The sequence below is a fragment of the Cupressus sempervirens genome, chromosome 8 (genome assembly GCF_028749045.1).
Source record: "Cupressus sempervirens isolate cs-2001-9-10 chromosome 8, ASM2874904v1, whole genome shotgun sequence".
Lineage (NCBI taxonomy): Eukaryota > Viridiplantae > Streptophyta > Pinopsida > Cupressales > Cupressaceae > Cupressus > Cupressus sempervirens.
In genome coordinates this window covers 74,971,327-74,987,570 of record NC_143125.1, presented here as the reverse complement: position 1 = coordinate 74,987,570, position 16,244 = coordinate 74,971,327, and the positions used below count along the sequence as shown (strand labels likewise).

Below are 16,244 nucleotides of genomic sequence, written 5' to 3'. Positions count from 1 at the left end.
GCTACAATTGACTTTCACTCTATATCTCAATATCCACACATACTCTATGTTCCTCCCTTCGTATGTCATCTAAGTCCGACATGCATGCAGATACACATAATACAATTTCCTCTCACTATCTATCATTGTCTCTCCCCTTCCTCTCTCTTCTAAGAAATTTTATAAATATGAATTTAAGAATTTTCCTCTCCCTATCTATCATTGTCTCTTCCCTTCCTCTCTTTTCTAAGGATTTTTAGAAAAATGATTTTAAAATTTATTTTAATTACTACGAGAATGAATAAATAAATAAATTTTTTATTATATTTTATATGAGTTAGTGAGAGAGAGAGAGAGAGAGAGGTAAGAGGTGAGGTGTTAATGACGTAGGATACAAAATAAAGTTTTCAGTTGATAACATATCCTACATATGTATATACAAAAAATAGGCCACAATTTTCTATAATTGTCCTCCCAATTAGGTAGGGTACAAAATAAAGTTTTCAATTGACTACATATATTGCACCTGTATACAATAAAATAGACCATACTTTTTCCTAATTGAGACCCACGCCGATTAGAGGTACCTATTGCACACTAGAGTGCTATTGCTAGTGTTAAATGAGACGATTGGCCAACTTTCCAAAAAGAATTAGCCTATCGACTAAATTAATATTGTATTCGAAAATAATGAAATGGCACCAGAGGCCAACGGCCATCTAATTTAAACCAATCGGCTCAATAGCCTTGCCACAACGGTCCAAATTAAGGGTTTGTCAGCATAAACTGATAGTTCGCTTTATGTTACCTCGACTTCGTTCCAGAAAAAAGCAGGCGGGTCATGAAGTCCTGTGCAATTTTGTTTGCATTAGGGCTCTTCAATAGTGTCTGCTATGGCGTATATTCTGATTTTCAAGATATTAGAGAGTTATCTGAATCCAAAAGTACGGTAGAATGGTTGAAATCCGTCAGAAACCAGTTACACGAATACCCAGAGCTCAAATACGAGGAAATAAACACCAGCGCATTGATCAGAGCCGAGCTGGATAAAATTGGCGTTCAGTACGAATGGCCCGTTGCGAGAACAGGCGTGGTAGCTACAATAGGTTCCGGGGCTCGACCTGTGGTCGCCCTTCGAGCTGATATGGACGCCCTTCCTATACAGGTATATTATTTTTAGAAAGCCTCAGTCTTTTATTATTTCTATTTTTTCGGCTAATGGTTAAGTATTGTTGTGGATTGCAGGAGCTGGTCGAATGGGAGCACAAGAGCAAAATTGAGGGCAAAATGCACGCGTGTGGTCACGATGCCCATGTGACCATGCTTCTAGGGGCTGCCAAGCTGCTCCACCAGCGGAGGCACAAGCTTAAGGTCGGTTGGGGTTTCGCCTCTGTTCTCCCGTTCGATCCCTGTTGAATATTTTATTGCAAAAATGAGAAGCTTACGTTACTGTGTTAAATAATGGAGTGCATTAGCTGCTTGTGTGGACTAGGGTTTTAAAGGTTTATATTATTAATTGCTCGAGTTAATTGGTATATAATTTTATTTAACCATTATCCTAATTTACTGTGAAAAACGTTTCTGATAAACAAAGAAGAGGCTGGCTTCGAGTCTGAAGCGAATTTGGTGGAAGGTTTAAGATGTAGAATTCAAATTGGTGGGGTACAAAAATATGTTAACATACATGATTGGTTTCTAGCTGGGTCATTGCTACATTGATTTGAATTATGGGACGGGGATGTCTTATATGGCATTACATGAACTAATCCCAATCAATTACCTGTTTGTTTGTCGGAATTGAACGGGAATTGGTATTAATTCCTAAAATTTCTAATCTGCAGTTTGGATGTACCAAATTGGAATGGGCATTTGAGTTTCGTATTCTCATTTTGGCCCAAAACGAGGATTTGTTGACTCCACCTGAGGAGGTTCCATTTCCTTTAATCCATATTTCATAAACATTTCGGGTCTGGAAGCCCTCTCTGTGCTTCTTGTTTTGGCTTACTGCTGGTGGCTTCTGCAATAGTTATGTCACTTTGATAGTGCAATTTATCATTTTTTTCAACTCTAAATTATCATATTAAACATTATTGCTCACACATTAGTAAAGGGATGTGGATTTCTGGATTTGGTTGATTTTTTTTTACAGCAAGTGTTTTTTGGTATGTTGCTCGATTCATATTCACTCTGTTTTGGTATAGAGTGTGTTTTTTAAGTGTCTGCAATGTATTTCTTTGGGATATTTTATTTACATGACAGAGTGGCATAGGCGGGCTAAAATGGTGTGAACCACATTTTCCAAACAAATAAAGTAAACAATTTTTTTTTCCTTTAAATCTTCTGGATGATGGTGGCTGTATTGAAACAAATTTTGAGGCACAGGTTTTCCAAAATTTTAAAATTGCTACTTTGATGGTCGTGGGAACTTTTCTTTGGTTGTACAGGAGCATATGTTGGATGCTTTCAACTGTTGTATGCTCTTCTGTTTCAAAGACTGTATTTTGCTCTTGATTTCAATGGTTTTCAATTGTTTACTTTGATTGGTTAATATCTTATAAATAAGACATTTCAATTTTCTTTTGCTCTGGTATTGTTATCTTTCAGGTGCCTTCTTCTTGGTAGTTATCTGAGGTTTAGGTATCATTTTAGTTTGTAGAAACATATGGTTTTGTGTTTCTGCATTGAGTGTATTTATTTCAAATGATATGGCCTGTGAGGCTGTTCAATTCAGAGGGACATATCACAAATGGGTTTTATACTGTCTTTGGGTTTTTATGGCTATTTCTTGCATATCAACACATTTTTGCAAAATTGTTTGACTTAGAAGATGTACATGCTTTTGATTTTAGTGGCCTTGTAGCCACAGAAGCTACACCCTTTTTTTAGCGGGGGATTACTTACAGTGCAATTCTACTCACTGTAAGACTATTTAGAGGGTGTGCCAGCTTTTATTCTTCATTCCTGTCTAATGTCTGGGCACAGACGCCTCAATTTGGTGAATTTTTGGCTCTTGTAATGCAAGCAATTTTGCCTTAAGTTTAATTTTGTGGGCTGCAGCCTCGTTTTACACCTGTGTTAAGCATTTAGCTGTACAATTCATTAGTTTTTCATTCCGGGAATCATGGTAGCATCTCTACAGAGCAACAAGTAGTATAGTCAGGCTCTTACATAGATTTCAAGCTATCGAATGCTGGCTGTTATTTATAATGACTTGTGGGTTTTGATCGTTTGCTGTTTGAAATTTTCTACCTCTTTTTAAAATGCCTTGACAGCGTGTCATGGTCGACATATTGAGCATGTGTTCCTTGATTTCCACCAGGGAATGTAGGCTTTCTTTTAGGATGTTTGGCCTCAAAATTAATAGAGCCTTCAGTGGCATCTAGGGTTGTCATAAGATCGTCAGGTAACCTTGTGGTCTCATGTAGCTAGAATGTGGATCTTAAATTTGTTTAGCTGGTATTGTTGAGATAAAATGGGATTCCTTAGATGTTTTGCTGAGATAACAAGGGTTTGTCCATATATATGAAGAGTGATTCTTTTTCTGTGACGTCTTTGAGGTTCTGATGTCTACTCTGAAAGTGTCTTACAGTTTGCCTCATCACAATCAACTCCTGCGTAAATAGAGATAAATATTTTTAATGTGTAAATCTGCTGCTCAATTACCTGACGACACATCTCTTCTTTTTAGAATCTTAACAATCAAAATATTTCAATTTTTTGTAAATTTGTTTTGGTATCCAACTTAGTTTGGACTGGAGCATCCCTAATATTTCAGAAAGACCAAATTTAATAATTTCAAGGCTATGAAAGTTTTTGAACATGGGAGTACCACTTTGTGTGAAAGACTAATTTTGTATCTTTTGGGTTAAAATTTGTTTCATAAAACCACGAGTAATTGTATTCCTTCTAAATTTCCCTAAATTATGTTAACTTATATTTTGGGAATTTATACAATTTTTTTCTTGCTGGCACTATATGAAATTGGGTCTTGTAAATTACAAAGATTTCAAATTTGTCTTCACTTTCTTCAATTTGCTTCATATTTGCTATTAAACTTCTTCTTGGAATGGTTTGCTGATTTATTGATTGAACCTTTTGGTTTTATTCTCTTTGTTAAATTTCTGGGCAAACATTAGAATGTCTTTGATTTAATCTCAAGGGGGATATATTAGACATAATGTTAGAATATGCTTTATAGATAGACATTTATTAGTTCTTCCCAAGAGAACCACATGCAAGGAACTACAATATTCAATTTGTCGTAAATTGATAATTGTTGAATTGAGAACTATAGGCAAGGAACATTACATTTGCAGTTTGTAGTAAAAGAAGCCAATTTGGAGGCTATTCGCCTTTTGGCATACTAGCCCACTTCCACAATGAGGTGGCTTTAGGGATTTTAAGGACACTGCATTGTTAAAAGCACCATCCTCTATAGAAGTAGTAAAGGAGTTAGTCACTTTAACATCTAGGAAAAGTGATTGGATTATGATATTAGATGAGACATATGTTCATTATTCTTATTGCATAACAAGAAACCGAAATTGGGAAACATATCCTTTTATGCTACTGCCTAAACAAGTAGGGAGAAAGAAAAGTTGGGCATCTATTAACAACTTCAGGGCATGGGTAATATGTTTCTCTACTGATAAAAGATGTTGGCTACTTAGCAACCATCCTGTCAGCGTAAAGATTGAATTGTGTTGGCTATCTAACAATCGCCGGGTAGGTAAGATGATATATTATAGAAAAACTGTTCAATAATTGTTGGATGGCTTGTGTCCAAATATAGTTGTGGCTGATAAAGAACCTACATTTTAAAAACAAATTGTTGACCAGTTAACAACCACTAATGTGAAACAATGAAGGTACATGCCAACTACTTAGCCATGTAAACTAATGAATACACATTCCAATAGCATTGAAGTGCATCCCACTATCCTATCATAAGTTGATATTGCTTGATAGATTACTCCATAGATAACTTTTTGATCTATAGAATAATAACAAACAGCCTGAGAAATAAAAAGTAAATAGCATTAGTTATGTAGGGGGGACACATTTAAATGCACCCTACTGAAAAATTGTGTTTGCTAGAGTGAGTATAGGGTTTGCGTATTGCGGTAAAACAAATTATCCCCATAGAAAAATGTTTTGGCTTGTTGGCAACCACACCCTTGTATAGAATGAATGACATTGGCTATTGAATAGCCATGCCCTCAGATACCACCCACAACCCTGTATTTGCTAGGTATATGACTTTGCTTATAATGCAACCTCAACCCAGTATTTGCAAGGTCTATGTAATTGGTTATACAACATCTGCAATCCTATATGTGGAAGGTCCATGACATTGTCTATCCAACAACCATAGTCCCAGGAGAGATGCAGATGCACTCCACCAACATTAGATTGGATCTGCATCGCTTCGCCTTATCATTGCTAGTCTATTGATAGATTGTTCGAGCATGTGTCATTGCAGAAACCCTGAATAAATAAGAAGTGGTGATGCTTACTAGTAGATAAATAATTCAAGAGGCTAGGAAGGTTCAATATGTGTCAAAGTATGTATCAGAGATATAGGCAACCGGAATTGGAGTGAGCCAAACAACTCCAGTCTAGTTGTTGACATTCTTGGCTGAAGAGTGGCAACCACATCCTCTTATAGAAAGAGCAAATGACATTGGCTATTGAATAGCCACACCCTCAGATACCACCCACAACCCTGTATATGCAAGGTATATGACTTTGCTTATAAAGCAACCACAACCCTGTATTTGCAAGGTCTATGTAATTGGTTATACAACATCTGCAATCCTATATGTGGAAGGTCCATGATATTGTCTATCCAACAACCATAGTCCCAGTAGAGATGCATATGCACTTCACCAACATTAGATTGGATTTGCATCACTTGGCCTTATTGTTGCTAGTCTATTGATAGATTGTTTGAGCATGTTTCATTGCAGAAATCGTGAATAACTAAGAAGTGGTGTTGCTTACCAATAGATAAATAATTGAAGAAGCTAACAAGGTTCAATATGTGTCAAAGTATGTATCAGCGATATAGGCAACCAAAATTGGAGTGAGCCAAACAACTCCAATCTAGTTGTTGACATTCTTGGCTGAAGACAATGTGCCTTCATGCAACTCTTTAGCCAAGTAGAACACTAGATTGGGAGAAATGACATAGAAAGCCATTCTCTCGAATGCTTCTGAAATGTCCCTTTTCTGATTTGATATGGTATTTCACACCTCTAATCAGATCTTTAAAATCAAACAACTAATATCCCAAAGATCCACCAAATTTCTCAAGAAACCCCAAATCGGGTATGCTGAAAATAGTGCCAAAAGCTTCACAGCTTCACCTATTATTAATAAATCTGAAAATGGACATTTTTACAGAAATTTCAGCAGCATAACAGCCTACAAAATGACATTTCCAAATCTATATAGCCTTTACACAGCAGCTCACAAATGTAGGACAAAAACTATGCTCATCGGGCTCCCGAAATTAACACAAAAATGCCCGGAAACACCACAAAAACACTAATAAACTATCTCAAAAGTTTAATCACGTCCCAATACATATATTCAGCTCTATTTTAACAGCTTAAAGTCTGAAATACAACAGCAACCAAAACTAATATGAAATGCTCAACTGAAAACACCAAACTCATGCAAAAAAACACACCTAAAAACCCACAAATCTACACTGTTCAGCACAAAGGCAAACTCTGTATGAGCATGCACATGGAATGGCTTCAAACTCCCGTCCTTAGCCTTCTTGGAAACCTACAAACTCCCGTTCTTGGGTCTCCCTGGAAACCTGCAAACTCTCGTTCTTGGGTCTCCTTCTCCACAGGTTTGGCAGCCTCTGAAGAATAACAAAGAAATCAACAAAATCAAGTTCTGGAATGAGCCCAAAATGCCTCCAAAACCCCTTAAAAGAGAGCATAACTGTAACTCACGTCCAAGAGAGGTTAATGAAACATATTTTAATAATAATTTTCATTTATTAGTCCAACGGTTTCCAAAGATTAACCCCCTTTTTCCGAAACTTCACTTTCTTGGGCCTGCCTGCCTTAGCAAAGATTATTATTTTTTAATTATTTGAAAAGGGGACATGACAAGTCCTCCCCTCCCAAACATTGCTTGTCCTCAAGCAATGGCTGAACAATAAACCAATCAATCCACCTGGATCCCAAATGTAGTCATGAACTATACTACTACCAATTAACACAGGCTCCTGCAATATCCTCTGCAATATGACCAAGAAGAATCCATAATCAAACTGACAATTATAGCTCAACCAAACTCCAAAATCACCACTACCACAGTCAAAAACCCATGAGACACAAACTCTTAGAACATTAGAACCCAAGTAAAGTGGACAAATCAAACTGCCAACACCATAAATACCATCAACGCATCCCACTGGCCTATACGGAATGTACAATCCAACTCTGCAACAATGGTGAATGCTCTCAAATGAAACTATACCAAGTATGGAGAATTCACACACTATACAACTCCTGCAGTCAACACAACTCTGTAGATCATCGGCCACTGTCTCATAACCATAACTCCCATGCACCCCTGATGGTGAAAAACCATCACAAGATAAACAAAAAGAAATGGAACCCAAACCAAATTTTCCTGCCATCAACTCCTCAACACAAGGATCATTTTCTAACTGATGTACATGCCCTGCAATATAATGTTGATTAAAAAAACCAACCTCAGTCAACAGCTCACCATGAACAAGTGATACAACCCACTGTGACTGATCACTAGCTAAGTCAAGAGATGTCATCGCCAAAGGAGTAGAATCAATAACAACACCTGCTAAAGCATCACTCCAAAACTCCTGCTCTAAGTCATGTATTATCAAGCTATCAATTGTAGGACCTATCGCCATGTCGTGCCCATCACAACTCTCATCCTGAGGCATCAAACTATTCCATAACTGATGATAAGCACTAGGAACCAAAGTACATCTCTGTATCATAATTTCATCAACATGGTCATCAAAGGTAAATTGATGAGCATACCTCACAGTGTAATGCCGATAGAATGCGCCAATCTCAGTCAGTGGCTCAAACTGTAATCCAGATGAAACTAACTGCAATTGATCATTAACCATGTTGGAACTAACTACTAGCTCTGGAGATATCACCAAGGGAGTAGTATTACTAGTAGGAACCATGCCAACTGTCGACTCACCAACATCACACATGATCTTTGATACATCTCTAGTCTCTGTGCCATCAGTACTAGAGGCCACCACCATGTCAGGCATACAACAATCTGCTACAACACCCAACTCAACTGAACCTGACTCTAGTGGGAATGAACCTGATATGCCAATGTTAGTATCAAGGATGGATGCATCCCCATCTCCACTGTCTCTGACAATCTCGGCCATGGACATCCTCGAATCACCAAAGACCATAGCTTGTGACTGTATAGAATCAGGTAAAGACTGTAGTCGCTCTAACTCCATGGTCACCTTAGCCAAATGAAACTGTGACTCCTTGAAAGCCAACTGTGTACTCTCAAGAATCTCAAAAGTCACCTCAAGCTGCTTAGTAAGCTCACTCACCTCATCTTCCTTGGCCAACAATGCATCATATGCTGTACTACCTCACTCCATAAGATAATCTCTGTCGGCTACCAACTGCATATAATTCTGTCTCAAAATCCGAATAGCCTCCCATAAAGAGTGGATCTCTGTCAAGGAAAGATAACTTCCTTCCTGCTCATCACTAGTAGGAGGACCCCATCCATAAACTGCTAACAACTGACAAGCAACATCAAAATGTTGGCAAGTGATAGCAATGTCTCGGTCACTAACTCTCAACTGATTAGACACATGATGGCACTGGCTTGACTGTCTCCTACAAACCTCCTCTGATGCACTGTCTAAAGGAGTATAATCAAAGTCACTAGTCTCTAGAGTATTACAATCCATATCCTGTGAATCAAATCTAAAGCTCATATCAACATACGAAGTATCAAAAACATTAGCACTGCTGTCAAACTCCTTTGCACCCAAAGAAACTAAGTTTTCAAAACTGCCCACTATAGCCTCCTGGATGTCATCAATGCCAATATGATCCTGGGACTCATCTGTACACACTGCCAAATATGAAAGATCATCAACACATTCCAGCAAATATGGTCGACTGGATATATGAACAAAGCCCAACATCAGTGTATAAAAACTAATACCAACATCAGACAAGATACTGGCACAAGAAAAGACAACACCATGTAATCTGCTAATCAAATCCATGATAGCACCCAAACAAACACTGCTACCAAAAAGTGTTAAAGATCTCCAGTCAACTGAATCCCAAATGCCAATATAACAATCTCGAGTCCATATCCGTAAACTAGAATCAACTGGTAACTCAAGAAAACTCCTCACCTGAGTAATATGACCAATACCAACTAACTTCACATACCTGTCATGATGAGATAATGAATTCACAATACTATCTTTGTTCACCTTCAGCTGGCTGGACAAATCATGTGAAGTACTACCAGCCTCAACCTCATGTGGTGAAGCATCTAACTGTGCCTAGTACTCTTTCTCAGCAAAATCATGAATGCTCAATGTCTGCTCATCTCTACCAGGTATCTCACCATCCTGTACAACAACATCCTCATAATCATCATCTGAACCCACTACACTGTAGTCACTGCCTATTGTAACTATACCATCCTGAATACCTGTGGCATCACCCTTTGACGACCTGTAAACAATTGTCTCAATTTGAGTATCAAGTTGACCATTACTATCAATCTGTGTAATATCCTTTCCCACCACCTCCTGTGGCAGAGTAGAATCTGAGACCTCTACCTGGCTATCAGCTAGTTTCTCAAACTCTTCATGCAAGTTCTTGGTAATTGTGTCATCTGCCCTGTGAGAAAATCTGCCAAATAGAAATCCAGTCAACTTATCCACCTTAGCTGGGTCGGACAACATGTCATTCATTATACGGTGGTGCTCAATCAACTGTTCAGACATGTCATGGCTTATTTTCATAAGTTTATCTCGAATGTCTAAATAACCATCCTTTCTACTGTTTTGACTCTGGATATCAATTGTCCAAGATCGTGTCCTCTGAGACTCTGTACTATACCTGTCCATTCTGGATAAAGTAGAGTGTAACCCAATAGGATATAACTTCTTCAAACACCAAGAACTAACATGCAAATGATTAGAAGTAGCATGCAACCATAAATTTTTTCATGCAGCTGATTAGAAGCAACATGCAATCATCAATGATGACATGCAAGATCTGGGTAGTTGTCAAAACTGACATGCAAGATCTGGGTAGTTGTCAAAACTGACGTGCAAACTTCTACAACCACCAAATTCACCAAGAACTAACATGCAAATGATTAGAAGTAGCATGCAACCATAAATTTTTTCATGCAGCTGATTAGAAGCAACATGCAATCATCAATTATGACATGCAAGATCTGGGTAGTTGTCAAAAATGCAAGATCTGGGTAGTTGTCAAAACTGACTTGCAAACTTCTACAAACCCTCAGGCTGGCAAGATCATGGCTCTGATACCACTGAAATGTCCCTTTTCTGATTTGATATGGTATTTCACACCTCTAATCAGATCTTTAAAATCAAACAACTAATATCCCAAAGATCCACCAAATTTCTCAAGAAACCCCAAATCGGGTATGCTGAAAATAGTGCCAAAAGCTTCACAGCTTCACCTATTATTAATAAATCTGAAAATGGACATTTTTACAGAAATTTCAGCAGCATAACAGCCTACAAAATGACATTTCCAGATCTATATAGCCTTTACACAGCAGCTCACAAATGTAGGACAAAAACTATGCTCATCGGGCTCCCGAAATTAACACAAAAATGCTCGGAAACACCACAAAAACACTAATAAACTATCTCAGAAGTTTAATCATGTCCCAATACATATATTCAGCTCTATTTTAACAGCTTAAAGTCTGAAATACAGCAGCAACCAAAACTGATATGAAATGCTCAACTGAAAACACCAAACTCATGCAAAAAAACACACCCAAAAACCCACAAATCTACACTGTTCAGCACAAAGGCAAACTCTGTATGAGCATGCACATGGAATGGCTTCAAACTCCCGTCCTTAGCCTTCCTGGAAACCTACAAACTCCCGTTCTTGGGTCTCCTTGGAAACCTGCAAACTCCCGTTCTTGGGTCTCCTTCTCCACAGGTTTGGCAGCCTCTGAAGAATAACAAAGAAATCAACAAAATCAAGTTCTGGAATGAGCCCAAAATGCCTCCAAAACCCCTTAAAAGAGAGCATAACTGTAACTCACGTCCAAGAGAGGTTAATGAAACATATTTTAATAATAATTTTCATTTATTAGTCCAACGGTTTCCAAAGATTAACCCCCTTTTTCCGAAACTTCACTTTCTTGGGCTTGCCTGCCTTAGCAAAGATTATTATTTTTTAATTATTTGAAAAGGGGACATGACAGCTTCATACCCTGCAGTAAGGCCATGATACTAATTAGAGCACCACAGAGGACCTATCTAGTTAAATATACATATAATCTAGATTCATCTCTCTCTCTCTCTCTCTCTCTCTCTCTCTCTCTTTTTGAATCTATTTGAAGCTTTCTATTTTTAGATAAATTATCAGTATCTGACTTTTGATAATTTACATGTCAAATGAATATATTAGCTACTAGTGATAGATTGACAACTAATTACAATGATTTAAATAGTAGATAAGGCCATTGGTCTCCCTTAATCTAGAAGTTCTATTGGACTTTTTTCGCCAGGTTAGGAAAAAATCTAATCTAATAAAACTAGAAGATTTGAGAAGGTTAAGTCTCGTTTACATGTTTATATTTTTTATGACAACATGCCAAACATTAACTCCATTATGTAGTTATAGGTCATTTGATGGATCCTATTAATGATATAAAAGTTTAGGGAGCCACTGTTAGGAAGATCGAGGTCATGTACATGCTGTTATTCTTGCAACTCTTGTAGTATTCATAGTAGCATCTTCCCAAGAAGCTAGAAGACACAGGCATAATTGAAGAAGAGTTGCATGTGTCCTTTTATAAGTGTATTATCTATTCCAATTAGATAGATCACTCTTGTAGTATTCATAGTAGCATCTTCCCAAGAAGCTAGAAGACATAGGCATAATCGAAGAAGATTTGCATGTCCTTTCATAAGTGTATTATCTATTCCAATGAGATAGATTGCCATTATCAAATAGGCATGAGTAGAGGAGTCGTCTTTCATCTAGTCAATATTCTAAGGCAAATAGAAAGCATTAAAGATACAATAAACATAACATTAGAAGAAAAACTAGGGATTTTCGTCCATATCCTTGGCCATAATCTAAGGTATCAAAAGATTGGCCATAAGTTTGGACATTTAGGAGAGATTGTAAGTCGATACTTCCGCAAGGTCTTGAAGGCTATCTTAGCACTCCATGCTGATTATTTTTTACTCATTTCTTCAACCACTTCGTTAGAAATTGTTGGGAAGGACTGTTTTGATTCGTACTTATAGGTAAATCTCCTAGTGGCATGTATTTGGTTCTTGAGTCTTAATTATATTACTACATAATTGTTAATAAATTTGCTTGCTATAGGGTGTCTTGGAATAATTGATGGATCCTATTTACCAATTACCATTGATGTGGACATACAACCAAAATATCACGATAGAAAAGGCAACTTGTTGTAGAATGATATGGGCATCTATTCATTTGACTATAAGTTTCAATACATTCTTGTTGGTTGGGAAGGGTTTGTTGTAAATAGACATGTTTGTTCTTCGACTCTCTCAAGATCAGTTTCCTCTAGTAGCTCTCCGAGGTATGTTAAATCATATTTTTTATGATTATATAGTGATGTTTACGAGATATGGGAGAGTGTTATGATAGTAATTTATTTTGCTTTATGCGAGAATTTTTTTATTTAGTTGATGCCGGATTTTCAAATGTACCAAGATTTCTTGCCCCTTATTGGTGTACGTGTTACAACCTTAAAGAGTTTTCCAAATTGAACCTGATCAAACTAAATCTCTTATTCAATTGTAATAAAAGACAAATAGCTAATTCATTAATTATGCCAACATGTAGAAAAATAATTAAAGAAATGCGATAGTGTAAAAGGGGCAACCATTCCATTATTTTAATGACCTAGCATTCATTGTGGAGAATGACATGGATGAAGGAACCTCAGCTACAACGGCTCAAGACATCGAAGAAGGTCACCTATTAGATGAGTTTGTTGATTTGGATGATGATGAGGATATTAGTACGCCTATGAATGCGACTGCTTATTTGGACGAAGATTTCTTTCAATCAAATAATTCGAGTGCATCCACTAGAGAGAATCCTTCTACACCATCAAGGAGGGAGGAAGGCAAGCATGATTGGTTCTTTGAATGTGATATGTGAAAGTATCCAAATGATATATGGGGGCATCGCTAAGCCTCATATTAATCGAAGTGGATAAATCAGATTTAGTGAAAGATCTTGAAAATGTGTATGAGGCCCTCAAAGCCATCCCCAAACTTAGTTAGTATACTATACTTGTGGCATATGACACTTTTATGGTTGAGCCTTGAGAGCCATAGGGTTCTTGAGAATGAGTTCAGAGGAGAGACTATGTTATATTAGATTGAAGTTTGGAGGAGCGTAGTTACTATAAGTTTAAGTTGTAGTGTTGTTTCATCCTTTGTGGCATGACTCTTTTACTTGGAATGCATTCTAGTTTTTGTGCTGGTTTGATTAACCAAAGAGTTAAAATTTTCAAAATTTATAATTGGAGCTCTTGTTTTTGTATCTAGTTGTGGATCTAGTTATATATGTTAAAAAACACCCAAATGACTTTGAATATTCTTGAGTTCTGCCCCGTTCACTTTAGCACATATCTATTGTATGTGCATTGGCTAAAAATTTGCCTTTGAGAAACAAGGGAATATATAGTTGTGTATCTAGTTATATATATGTTCAAAACACCCAATGGATGGTCATGAATTCTGCTCTGTTCACTTTAGCATATATCTATTGTATGTGCACAGGCTGAAACTTTGCCTTTGAGAAACAAGGGAGTATATAGCTGTGTATCTAGTTATAAATATGTTCAAAACATCAAATGGATATTCATGAATTTTGCTCTATTCACTTTAGCATATATCTATTGTATGTGCACAGGCTGAAACTTCTTTGGCTTGAAGAAATAAGGGAATAAATAGTTGCATTTAATGATAGAATTGAATAGTGTGGATAAAACATAACATGGGTCAATTAATCTCAAATTGTAAATATATGTGTTGTACATAATAATGAAGGATGATGCCATCTATCTGTATGATTGAAGATAAAAGTTGGCTAATGTAAACAAATAGTCATATCATGTTGCTGATATGAAATATTTATTTGTACTTTAAACTTGCTCTAATTAAATTTGTTCGTTATTTCTATAGGATTGATGTTTTTGGTTATTTTGCCAATTTTTGAGTGTGGTGCTGACCTTGTATCATTGAAGACCTCGTACACAACGAGTAATCTTGGATGTAAATTTTTGTGTTGCCTACATAGAAGAAAGATTGCTAATGAAAATATTTTTAATGTTTACCTTTAATGTAAGAACTAATTATTGTAGCAAGCACTAATGTAGATTTGGTATCGTAGGGTGGCAATGCATGTGGATTCTTTCGGTGGGCTAATGATGTCCCACCTACGGCTAATGATGTCCCACCTACATCTACTACATCTACATCTATAGTAGATAAAAGAAATGAGTGCAAGTTGTGCAAGGCACAAGAAATTGATACGTGCTACTGAGTTCACTTCCATGTCGAAAGTTAAAATCATTTTTCTACGATATGTTCTTTGTGTTGTAGTTGTTATAATCGCACTAGTTTGTTGGGACCATATACATAAATGTGGTTAAAAAATAGAGCAACTCTTGGAGATTGTAACTTTTTAATGATTTTTTATAGAAATGGTGGTCAAATTCTAGTAATAACATGACTACTTTGTTGTTTATAACTTGTTTATGACTAGTAATGTCCACAAGAGTTATTTAACCACTGGCACTCCTCCCTTAAGAATGTTATAGAGCATACATTTGGTATTTTGAAACGACGTTTTATTATCCTGAGGCATGCGATGTCCTATCATATCATGATACAAATAAAGATAGTTTTAGTATGTTGTATCCGAAGTGGAAATTGAAGAGGACGATGATCATGATGGGATAAATGTGCCAATTTTTGAGACTTACGAGATGAGTTAGCAAGGTAGAGATGATTGGGGGAATTTTTGAAATGAAAGAGTACGAAGGATGTGGGAAGACAATTTTGAGCTTAGTTATTCTAGAAAACATGTCCATTACATTTGCAGTTTGTAGTAAATTGATAAATGTATCATTGAATTCTGAAATGTAGTTTCAGATTTCAGGTCTTAGCTAGGACATGGATATAAAAATAGTAGGTCTTCACTTCTTTGGTATGAGTATTAAATGTTTCAATCATTCTCATAAGAAATAGACGGTACAAATCTTATCTCTTCACGAATGAAGCTTGTTCAAATTTGTCTATAGTTTTCTCTTTACTATAATTATTCTCTCCTCTCTGATAATTTCATTCCAAGTTTTCAAGTGGTATCTTCTACATATTATATTTGGTAGAAAGACAAATTTTTGTCTCTCTCTTTTTATCTGTATGTTTAACTGATACATGTTTTCATAGCTCTATTTGTTGCAATGAAAATCTTTGATTTTGCTAGCTTTGATTCCTTTGTTGACCTCTACCTATGTTTTAGCTGATACTAGTGTTGAGTTCGTTTGCTACTGGGAGAATAAAGTCTTATTAAAATGGCTGCCATAGTATATGTTTTTTGTTTCAAACAGATTGGAGTTTTTAGGGACTATAAATAGTTGCTGTCTTTATTTTTAATGAAGGTACGGCTCTAATACCACTTGATGTCGGTAAACTCTGATACCACTGACAAAGGGCCACACCACCCTTACCAACTCATGACAAAGAATGCAACAAGATCTCTCAAGATCCAATCCAAACCCAAGCTAGTCCAGATCCACACTCTGGTAGAAACCTTTGAGATCTCAACTTGTGCTCGCAAGCCACCAAGCAACCTCCTTGTTTCTAAACCGCAGTCACTAGCTCTTCTCACAAACTTAATCCAAAATCCAAGTGTAAACTGCCTCACATTCGACGCTCTGTCTACACACTCACA

The 16,244-nt window shown here is 36.8% G+C and overlaps 1 protein-coding gene across 1 annotated transcript in view; it reads left to right on the top strand.

Annotated features, from left to right (window-relative positions):
- Positions 1 to 790: 790 nt before the first annotated feature.
- The window catches only part of LOC149541705 (IAA-amino acid hydrolase ILR1-like 5), a 138,663-nt gene continuing 123,209 nt past the window's right edge, over positions 791 to 16,244 (top strand). The window contains exons 1-2 of the mRNA XM_089796827.1: positions 791 to 1,144; positions 1,225 to 1,350. Of these exons, the coding sequence (XP_089652953.1) occupies positions 821 to 1,144; positions 1,225 to 1,350 (450 nt within the window). The 5' untranslated portion in view covers positions 791 to 820. The remainder of the gene's footprint in view (positions 1,145 to 1,224; positions 1,351 to 16,244) is intronic.